Below are 11,403 nucleotides of genomic sequence, written 5' to 3' on the forward strand. Positions count from 1 at the left end.
GATTAGTATGTTGGGCTTCTTACAGGAGAGAAATCGTGTGAAATTTAAGCTTGTGTGTTTAATCATTTCCCTTTGTAGTCTCAAGATACATCCATTTTCTTACAAAGGATTCTAGTTTATCCTTCTATGTGGCAGAGTGGTGCTCCGATATATATATTTCAGTTTCTAAAAAGCTTCCCACATTTGTGCTTTGCCCCCTTGCAGCTGGTCTGTGGGGAACTGGAGCACCTGCAGCCGGACGTGCGGTGGGGGCACTCAGAGCCGGCGCGTGCAGTGCACCCGCCGGGCACGCTATGACTCAGAGCCAGTGGCAGCCAGCCTGTGTCCACAGCCTCCGCCCTCCAGCCAGCAAACCTGCAACCCTCAGCGCTGCCCACCCGCATGGAGCACTGGACCCTGGACAGAGGTAAGCAGGCGGCGCTGGGCAGGGCAGGGCCTGGCCCCGCGGGATGAAGGGCCTGAGCGCTCCCTCTTGTGTTCAGTGCTCCAGGACCTGTGGCAAGGGCTGGAGGGAGAGGACCTTGGCCTGCAAGGGCACTGACCCCTCGGCCCGCGCCCAGCTGCTGCCCGAAGCCATGTGCGAGGCGGAGCCCAAGCCCAGGACGCACGAAGCCTGCCTGCTCCAGCGCTGCCACAAACACAAGAAGCTGCAGTGGCTGGTGTCTGCCTGGTCCCAGGTGGGTCACCTCGGGGGCAGTCTCAGTGCCCTGCTTCTGGCTTCTCCCCCTCTATCTTCTGGCAGCATCTAAGTGCTCATCCCTCATCCTCACCCTTGGTTCATGCCTCCAAGCTCTGAGTTGCAATCAACCTGCTGCTTCTCCCTGGAGACTCCCACACTGTCCCCCACAGTGTCACGGAGAATGAGAGTGTGGGAAGTGTGTGTGAGGGTGGGGTCGCCTCCTTGCAGTGGCAGTGGGGTCCTGGGACGCCCCTCCCTCTAGGACAGTGAGAAGCACTTTTAGGCAGTGGGCATCAGGCGTAGAACAGGAAGAGCTGCCCTTTGCCCAGCCCAAGAACAGTTACATGGGCAGCCCAGGCATCTGCAGAAGCCTGCTGTGCTGCCCACCGCGTGGACCCTGCCCAGGGCTCCCAGCCCAGCCACAGTGGACCTCGGTAGCAGCTTGAGTTTGGAGAAGTGAGGGGTTCCTGGCTAGGTGTGGCACAAGACAGCCTGGAAGGACCCCACACTCCACAGCCCACAGCGGCACACAGCACCTGGCCAGGTGTGGCTCATGTGCGTGGACATCCGGGCTTCCCCACTGCCAGGTGGGACCTCTGCGTGTCACAGCAGTCTTGCAAAAAGGTCCCAGCTGTCCTTGTCCCATGCCTCTCAGGCAGGACACAATGTCATTAGGCCCTACGCTTCCCCACGCCCTAAACAGTGCCATGTTAGGTGCAGCTTGCCACTCAGGGCAGTTCACCCAGCTGAGAGACTGTTTGCCATTCAGAAATAAAAAGACTGGTGCTTACTGAGCTCAGCCTGCCTTTGCGGAAGAAGAGTTCCACATAGCACTGTGGTTAGGGAAGGCCTACCTGCCACGCAGATCCCTGGAGCTGAGTTTGTAAAAAGTACACAGCTGGTTTGAGGCAGAAGGTTGCAGTCTCAAGGGAGCCAGGAACAAAGAACAGGGCCTAAGGAGACTGGCCCCTTGGAATTCTGGCAAGCTGGAGACCAGATAGCAGATTCCTGGAGCTGGCGCCCTGTCTGTTCTTTGTTCCTTTATCCGCGAAGTTACCAACCAACTAATGTTATGTAAATTTAGTTTGGTGAATGCTGAAGGGGATGTAAATAACAGCTTGTTTACACCAAATTAGGTATGCACATTGCTTAGGCTGTTCGTAAAGCTCAATAAATGTGAGAAGCTTCCCTGGCTTAAGAGTCACTTAGAGGCAGACTAAACTCAGCAAGACTTCTGAGGCTATATTAATCCAGGCTTCCCATCATTTCCTTTGGCTGATAACACAACACACAAACACCCCACACACATACTCACACACCGGGGCTTCGCTCTGAGGCTTGGCCGGGCCAGCAGCCTCCTGTCCAGCAGTGGGTCTCCGCCTTGACAGGCAGCACGCCCAGGAGGTCCGATGGGAAGGTGAGGTAAGAGGGGGCAGGTGCTGCTGTCTGGGCCCTCCTCCTAGGTGGCCTGCAGAACATCAGCCAGGGATCTTGGCTCCTGAGCACCTGCCCCTGTCCTGCAGTATGGCCCTCGCCCTGGACCTCCCCAGCAGGGCCCAGCTCTCCTGTGCCTCCCCTGCTGGATGGGCAGCGGCAGCCCCTGCAGCCTCCCCGCTCACACAGGCCCAGCGCTGGGGCTGCTGAGGCTGGCACACAGCTGGAAAGCTCACCTGTGTGTGCTTCCTTCTTCAGGGCAGTGCTCAGACTTCCTGGAAAGATCTGTGAGGAGCCAAGGGCTGCCTCTGCCCATCCCTGCCTTCTGGGCCACATCAGCCTATAGTTGTGTGGACCAATCCATTCAGTGATGTTCTGTTCAGTATTCTTGTGTAGGAGATGGCTTGTGTTCTCAGATGAGGGACAGCCAGGTTTAACACTCCAGTAGCTGTAGAATTACTACCTTCATGGCTCCTGATTGCCCTGCCCCTCTTCAGCCCATGATGCTGTGTGGCTCTGACTCTTGCCTCCTTGCTTTTTTTTTGTGGAACGAAGGATTGAACTCAGGCCCTTGCGCTTGCCAGGCAAGCGCTTATTCTACTGAGCCATCTCCCTGGCCCCCTACTGAGCCATCTCCCCGGCCCCTCTTGCCTCCTTTCAGTGATGATACTAGGCAGCCTTCGAGGGCCTGCCTTTACCTAAGCGTCCAAGCCGCTGTCACCAAGAGACAAGCTGAGCCCTGGTTGTGCAGAAATGACATCCTCAGGCTGGTGATATAGCTCAGTGGTCTAAGGGCCTGCCTGGCAAGCACAAGGACCTGGATTTGATCCCTGGTACTGCTTGCTGTGCCAGCCCTAGAACTCAGGGTGTGCTGTTCTGGCCACCAGAACTGGGAATGGTGGTACATGCCTATAATCCCAGCATTGGGGAGACTGAGACGGGAGGATCAGTACAAGTCTGAGCTGAGTACCAAGACTGGGTACCAGCAGTGCTGGTAAATATGTAAATAAAAGACTTTTATTAAAATATGTAAATAAATATTAAATAAAAGACTTTTAAAGCGAGAGAGAAGTAAGAGCCTACTTAGGCAAGTGCAGGGACTGGGGCTCGAGTCCCTGGATCACATGCTGCACCGCACCCCTTCTCCACCTCCCAGCACACTGAGCAGGCAAGAGTCCACACATGGTGCCGCTCGCCTGTCGTCCCAGTGCTGGGAAGGCTGAAAGCAGGAGGATCACTATGAGTCCAAGCTGCGTAGTGAGACCCTGTACCAAATACATAAAAAAAAAAAGAAAAGAAAAAGAGAAAGAGAAAAAGAAATGACCTCCTTCCCCCTCTTACTTGCAGTGCTCCACCACATGTGGAAGTGGAGTCCAAAAAAGGTTCCTAAAATGTGCCGAGAAGTACGTTTCCGGGAAGTACCGTGAGCTGGCCTCCAGGAAGTGCGCGCGCTTGCTGCAGCCCGACCTGGAGCTGCAGCGCACCTGCACCCCGTTTCCATGCCCGCTGCTGCGTCCCTCACATGCTGCCACAAGCCTTCCAGGGAGCAGCTGGTTTGCCTCTCCCTGGTCTCAGGTAAGAGCCCCGTTTCCTCCAGGGCTGGCAAGGCTGGCTTGCACAGGCTTCTGCAGGTACACTTCCTCCAGTGTACGTACCGGGTGTGACTTGGCTTTCTGAGGTTAGGCTCCACACCTGAGTCTCGTAGTGCATTCCTGAGTCATGAAATCTTTATCCCACTAAGTGTCAGAAGTGCAATATTTTCTGTAATATCTAGGCCAAGTTCCTCAGAGATGGCTATGGATGGGAAGAAACGGAGGCCAGGGACACCATGGAGAACATCAGTGTGTAGGTTAGCTGTGAGGCTGTGAAAGTGGAAAGGGTAGTATCACCCCCAAACTGCTGCATTCTGCCTGAGCCCATGGAGCCCCTGAGCCTCTTCCTGGGCCCTGCCCATCCCTGCCCTCGTCCGTGCATCCTTTGCCCTCACCCCAGGGGATTCTGCAGTGGACATCCACCCACCTCCATCTCCTCCTGCGGTTTCCTCTGGGGTTTCCGCAGCCTCAGCCCGCAAGCCCATTCTGTGCCTGTATCCTCTCTCATGGGCTGCTGTCCTGCAGTCAGGTCAGCAGGACTCACATGGAGCCTGGGGCCGGCCCTTGACCCCTGCCCACGCCCTTCTCTGGGTCTAGTCTGTTGATGAGAGAGGAGACCTCTCTAGAACACACCTCCACTTCTGCCTGGGGCCCAGGCCCCATGTGACTTCGCCCTTTACTAGAATCAAAGAGAGCAGAAGGAAACAAAAGAGGGAGAGGAGAGGACAAAAGAAGAGAGGGGAGGGGAGGGGAAGGCAGGGAGGGGAGGAGAGAGACCAGCCGTTGTGCCCTCTGGAGCAGGATTCATGTACTTCTCCCCAGAGGGGTCTGTCAGGGCCCGTCTGTGTGCCACATGGTGAGCATAGGAATAGCAGGTCAGAAGAGCCCGACAGAAGCTCCTGCACTGGAGGGCTGCTCCAGGCAGACACAGGCCCTTAGCAGCTCTTGGAGGGAGCAGACCGCATCAGAGCCCCTGCACAGGAGGAAACCAAGGCGCGGGTGCACCCCCCAGCCAGCAAAGGGCAGAAGCAAGCCCTCCACAGGGCGCACATGCACCATGTGTTCTCCGAGAGTAATCCCTATGGCCACGGCCTCCCTCCTGCAGGCCCCTGCCCTTGCCCCTGTCCCCAAGCTCCTGTTCATGTAGGTGAGATCAGCACAACCAAAACCTAGCTCCAGTCTCTGACAATACCCAGACACTGTCCAGGGCTTTGACTTTGCCTTCTACAAGTGCCCTGGGCCTGATTTTTGTAGCCTTCTTGGGTACCATTTGCTCCAACTCTGTGAATCTTGGGTTTATCAATCAGTACATTTGGCATCAGGCCACCAAGTCACCCCACAGGGGCTTTTCTGTATCCCAAGGTCCACAGAGATCCTTGATTCCAGATTCTGGAAGGACCCTATGTCCTTGTCTCAGTTACTCTTCTTTTATTGCTAGGACAAATACCCGACACTCAAAATGAAGGAAGGAAAGATTTATTTAGCTCACAGTTAGTGGAGGCTTAGGTTCGTACTCAGCTGGCTCTAAGGAAGAGCTGCACATGGCAGAGGGCAGCAGTTCATGGCAGCAGGAACAAGGACCTTCAACTGCTAGAAGAATTAACCTGTCTGCTAGCCAGTTCAGCCAGGCGCTGGCCTTCCATCCCCACCTCAGCTTCCCACAGTCTGCAGACATGTGCGGGGATAACTCAAGTACCCACTGTACCCGGCTTCCTGGCAGAGCATACAACTCCAACAGATGGTGCCAAGGCAGCCCAAGGCCAGGACACACTTTGCCCATGAGAGGCAAATTCTCTGAGGACTGTGTGGAGCTGCTTTGACACACTCATGGGATTTTCCTGACATGTGCCCATTCAGTAAGCACCCCCTCAAAATGAGTTAGAGGCTGTGGTCACCGTCATATAGTACATGTAAGCCTGAACATGTGTGTGCATGCAAACGTGTGCAGATATACATACAGGGGAGGTCTGAAAATACAGTACGAGTTTAAGTCTATTATCACAGTAGAGGACACATTGCTGGGGACCACCCTCAAAATCTTGCCCCTTGCTCGAAACAAACTAAGCCCATGGCTCTTGCCACTTTCTGCAGCAGCTCTGGAGTCCTCTTTCCTGAGTGTCTTTAGTCCCACTGTCTTGGCTGCCTCGGTGTCCTCAATTTTTCAAAGCATTTACTTTTCATGGTCATTTTGATGTTGGGGAACAGTCAGAAGTCACACAGGGCCAGAATTAGGGAATAAGGTAGACGAGCACGCAGTGAGGTGTTGCTCCAAGCCCTGAGGCTCCTTAGTGGACCGTGACCACTTTGGGTCAGAGCAGCCTTGACCTGTGGTAGCACCGCTGGGCCTCGGGCCTCACTGGTATGTTTCTGGCCTGAGAAGTGGCTTCAGACAGGGGCCCTTTCGCTCTTTCTCCACCTCCTGTTTGGCGAGAGTCTAGGTAGGGGAGAGGTGGCTAGTGCTGAGAGGTTAGAGCTACATGCGGGCTCCAGGAGAGGGTCATGGGGGAAGGAAAGGGCAGATGCAGGGGCACATGCTCAGCCAGGCAGGGGCCTCCTGGGTGGCAGCAGACAGGAAGTGGAGTGAGTAGGCCATTGCTAGGGCAGCAGCCACCCAGCAGACCCTTTGGGAAAGATTCTCAGAGACTGACAGTGAAGGTCTATTATGGTGTCTCGTTGTTCCCCCAAAGACTCAGGCAGTCATAGGTGGACTTCTAGTTCATGATTAACTCAGGATCCACTGCGGTTATGGGTGTGAGTGTGCTGAGATTATGGGTGTGAGCACCACACCCAGCCTGGGCAGAGAGCCTGAATGCAATTTAAGGGGGACAGACTTGCTCTCTGCAGCCACTGGCTTTGGCAGTGTCACCTGTTGGACGATAGGTCCCCCTCTCCAATGACAGGGATGTGTTTCCCTCCTGGGGCTTCTCATCAGCACAGTGCAAAGTTAGGCTGCAAAACCTTGGGCCAAGAGGGGCAAGAAGCCACGTTGCAGACAACTCATTGGCTTTTCACTGTGGCAGCGAAGCCCCCAGGTCTATACTGAATGCACACAGTTACTCCCACACACACGTACGCAGGGGCACACAGACCCCTGCCCTACACCCTTCCACGTGACTGCCCATGCTGATCATTGCGCTCATCGTCTTTTGCCATCACTGGTGGATAAAGCCACTACTCACCCTTCTTGATGTGAGGGGAGCTTGTGTTTGTAAGCAATTGAAGAGGCACAAACATTGATAGGCCCCATTCATCACTCTCCTCAGAGCTGATGTTGGCCAACACCATGGAGGTCTGTGCAGTCCCCATGCAGACATCTGACCTCTGGGACAGTGGGCGGGTTACAGTGGGTGCATGCACCAAGGCACAGGAAGATGATAAATTAAAGGGGAAACTTAATGGGGTCTCATGATAGAGGGCTTCCGGTGGGAAGTGACAGTGGGGAGGCCTTGTCCTCAGGAACTAGTCAGTGTACACTGTCTTCATTGTCCACTGTGTCCCAATGAACTCCGCCCTGCATGAAGCCCGTAGGTCTCCAGGACTCCAGGCACCATGGAGAGGCTGACAGCCACTGCATTCCGACAATGTTTCGCCACAAACCAAAGAAGTGAGGAATCGCCCTAATTAAATTGAAGAAAAAATCCTCCAAGCCAATGTCATTTTTACATGTATCTCTTTGGCTTTACTGATGGCCAGAAGTGATCACCTTTAGTGTTTGTAGGGCCACTCTGAAAACATGGAAGTTGACAACTGTTACTCCTCAAGGGGAAGAACATTCCCACCAATGGTTTACCACCTCACTTTGCTGCTGTTCCCCACGGGCTCCATCCTGGGAGGAAAGGCTGATGTTGGACCCCTGCTGGCACTACAGAGCTGCTGTGACCAAGAGGAGGAGGAAGACATCGGGTGCTCTGGAAGCCAGGACAAGATCAGAGTGGGGAGCAGTCCATCTAGACCAGGGACAAGAGTGTCCACCAAGGCCACCTTTGCAGACCCACTTCAGTCCTTACAAGTGTTCAGATCCAGGCTACATTGACCCTGGGCACCATTTCTGCTGGAATTACAGACAGCTGACATCTATTCCATAAACTAAAACAGAAAAGGAAAGTGTCAATGGGTGTTAGGCCTTGTGGTTCTGAAAACCCAGTGAGGTAATTCTCCTTGTCACCTTGCACTCAGCGTGCAGGATCGCAAGCTCCAGCCACACCTGTGCACCTTGGGCACATGGCCCAGGGTCCCAGGGGATCCTATGGGTGACACAGGCAAATGTGAGACCCCAGGCTCTGGAGACGGAGCCAGAATCAAGGAGTCTGCAGAGCCCTACAGCAGGCAGGCGGGGCTGGGGTAGTCCAGTGCAGGGCAGAGGGAGAGGCAGGGGCAGCCCAGAGGCCAGTCTATCCACTAGGAAGCTCAAGCCCCATCCCAGGAAGCTGCAAGAAGCCAGAAGCTTGGATGTCCAGACCCAAGCTCCAGACTCCTTCCAGGGAGCGCCGCTTTCTCCAGCCTGCTCTGTCCTATGAGCTGCCTGCCACTCTTGCTCAAATGCAGCTTCCTGCCCCCTTCCTGCCCTCCTGGCCTCCTGGGGCCCCAGTCAGGTCTGCCTGGCTGTCTAGGGCCCCACATGCTTCGTAGCATCAGCCAGTTTGGCAACTGTTCATCCCACAGAAGGTCTGGAATGTGGGAGCCCTAAACACCACGCGGAGCCTTGCACCATCACGCCTGCACCCCCGGGGAGTGGCCAGCATTGCCTCCCCCTTCCAGAAAACAGTGAATAACTTGTTTAGGTTTCACTTTTCCTTCAATCGCTTTGTCTACCACTATTTTTTATCAGTTCAGAAGAGTTTCAAAGTTTGGGGCTGAATATCTTTATTTTATTTTATTTTTTTTATATATCTTTGAAGAACGCAAATCTTGAGAAAATTGGAGGTTGTTTTACCCACAGTTTTGTTTTGTTTTTTTGTGGAACATTTTCAAACTCTCTAGAGCAACACTTTCTAGCCCCTTCCCCCTGTGTCTGAGTCATGGGGCCCAGTGCAGACTCTGAGGCCACAGTGATATGGGAAGGGGGGAAGGCAGGGACCACACTCGGAGCAGTGGGTCGTGTGAGCACCCTGGGTGAGGACCGAGTCATTCACGTTTATCACTGAGTACCTAGTGCTTAGACAGAAAGTACTGTACCATGACACCTCAGTTCATGAACACCGCTGTTCCCATGCTGTTTGATTCACAAACAGAAGCATTTGGCAAAATTTCGCTTCTGTTCACAAACTCTACCTTGGGTGATGAACAGGACCATGGCCGCCTTCTCCAGAATCACACAACAAATTCAGTTTATGAACGGAGGCACGACTGTACCCAATCCAGGAAGGATGAGTGGTTACTGTTGACCAAGTAAGGGAATCAAGGACAAGAAAATATCAAGCCATATGTTAATTATTTGGGGACAAATAAAAAACTGTGCTGATAGTTTATGACTTCTAAAGGTGCCAAATAATCTTAGCAGGATTAGAAGTCTCCCGTAGCTGCTGATTGTTAGAGAAATTGGCCTGGGGGCTGAGAGATTTTATGAGTGCTGATGCCAGTGAGCTGAAGAGTGGCTGTCTCAGTGCTGTCACCCATGTCCCCAAAGCACCCAGTGCATCTGTGGGCCCAGATACGGAGGGCAAGGGCCAAGGGCAGGACTGTGGTTCTGTGGCCCTCAGAGGGATGTGTTGCTGTACAGTGGGAAACATCGGCTCTGCCACATGGGACCCTGATAATTCAGAAATCAGACAGCGTTCTGCCCACCACATTGTTTTTCCTGGTTACTGTAGTTCACTGTTGAAACTGGGTTATTGATGGTTTGGAAGTGACAGGTCAGCTGCTCAGAAAGGCCCCCAACAGACAGAGGTATGTGGCCTGGGAACCCTTTATAGGAACAGGAAAAGGGGCAAGAAGATAGCAGTTCCTTTGGCTTGGGATTCCCAGACTGTGTTCCCAACTCCTCTCCTCTCCAGGGAGGTAGGAGGGAGTCTCCCTCACTCATCACCTGTCCCTGTTCCGTGGGACTTGAAATCTCTGAAAGCTCCAGTGGCAGCAGGTTCTGGGCTAGGCCAAGCTCATCTCTGCACTGTGTGCTGGGCCTCCTTCCGGCAGTGTGGGCTGTGGAGAGCTGGCTGCAGCCTCCCTCTGGGACTGGCCACATGGGACTTGACATGCTCTACGGTCACTTTGGGCAGCCAGCATGTCTCCACAGCCTTGCAGGGCATCATCCCTGCAGGAGAGGGAACTGTTCAGCTCCCACCCATGCCAGGACACCCACGCTACGTCTGACCCTTCTTCCTGCAGGTGTCCCCTGAATTTGCTTACCCTCTTAGCCTGTAGTCTCCTTGGAGCACAATTTACATAATTTAGTCTAGACTTGGGCAGGTCTGTTTCGGGTGGATTCGCTGCCTTGGCTCAGATTCCTCTGCCTCTCCAGCTGCTTATCCCCCAATTCCTTCTTAAGTTGATCCCAGATGGGTCTAGCTCATGTTTTTAGCTGTGTGTACCCAGCCAGGTGGTGAAAGGTGACCTCTCCTCCCCCAGGCTCACTTCATCTCCTGGGCTGAGATTTGCAGGCTGAGGCTGCAGGAACTGGCTGTGGGCTGGGGTCTAGAAGGGGCTTGGCTTCCTCAGCCTCGGTGGAGGCTGACTGTCCCAGGATGGCCCAAAGGGTGGTGTAGGGTGCGGAGGGTGTGACCAGCCACCAGGGTCCTGTGCTGAGGTTCCTTTGCTCAACGCTGTCCAAAGGAAGCTGTTTGCTTAAAAAGGAAAAGGGATTCACTCAAGTTGGCTCTCAGGTGATGGAGGGGCCATCTGCCTCCAATCTCCTTCTTGCGCAGCAAGGAACAGTTGGGGGAGAGATACAGCGAGACAGCTGATGAATTCAGGCTTGTTGCCCAAGGGAGTGAACTTGGGCTTGACCTGCTGGCGCCAATGTCTGCAGGCTTTGTCCGTTCATCTATGCTGAGGAGAGGTGGTGTCACCATTTAAGACCTAGACCTGAGGAAGCTGGGAGCAGTCACTTGTGTCTGAAAGGAAAAAATTGACTCTTCAAGCTCTGTTTTACAGTGCTAGTTTTAAGAACATTGCCTGAAGAAACCATTTGCTCTTGTGAGGTTCAGAAGGTGACCCTGGAATCTCTATACACCTGCTTTCTGTGCCCACCAAAACCCACTTATCGCCCATGGCAGATTCCCCAAGAATGCTCTGAACTTTGTGGGATACCATCCCCTGGTCCACAGCCCCTGCTACTCCAGAGTGTGCTCAGCAATCAGAGACAGAGAGTGACACCTTGGGGTGTCTGGGCAGGAGGGGACCCCTGCAGAGATCCCGAGAAGAGATAGGGCTACCACAGGCAGCAGAGGCCAGGGCTGGCCCAAGCCATAGTTTGAGGGGAACCTAGTGCAGGTTAGAAAGAAAGTACCTCAATAGGGCCCGGGGAGATGGCTCAGTGGAATAAGTGCTTCCCTGGCAAGTGCAAGGACCTGAGTCCAATCCCCAGTTCCACAAAAAAAAAAATTGTACCTTAGCCCTGGTCCTGGATCTAACATCAGTGATACTATGCTCTTAAAGACCTCTAATAGAGACTCAGGACATATGAGAACTTGTACTGTAACGTCATGTACCTCGGTAGTGTCCCAAATTTTCTGATCAAGAAGATTATGGGGCCAAAGAGGA

At 53.8% G+C, this 11,403-nt stretch overlaps 1 protein-coding gene across 1 annotated transcript in view; it reads left to right on the forward strand.

Moving 5' to 3' along the window:
* Adamts16 (ADAM metallopeptidase with thrombospondin type 1 motif 16) overlaps nt 1-11,403 on the forward strand; it is a 167,642-nt gene that overhangs the window by 153,262 nt on the left and 2,977 nt on the right. The window contains exons 19-21 of the mRNA XM_004625189.2: nt 205-406; nt 483-677; nt 3,461-3,688. Coding sequence (XP_004625246.1) covers nt 205-406; nt 483-677; nt 3,461-3,688 — 625 coding nt within the window. The remainder of the gene's footprint in view (nt 1-204; nt 407-482; nt 678-3,460; nt 3,689-11,403) is intronic.

The sequence above is a fragment of the Octodon degus genome, unplaced genomic scaffold (genome assembly GCF_000260255.1).
Source record: "Octodon degus isolate 3935 unplaced genomic scaffold, OctDeg1.0 scaffold00008, whole genome shotgun sequence".
NCBI lineage: Eukaryota > Metazoa > Chordata > Mammalia > Rodentia > Octodontidae > Octodon > Octodon degus.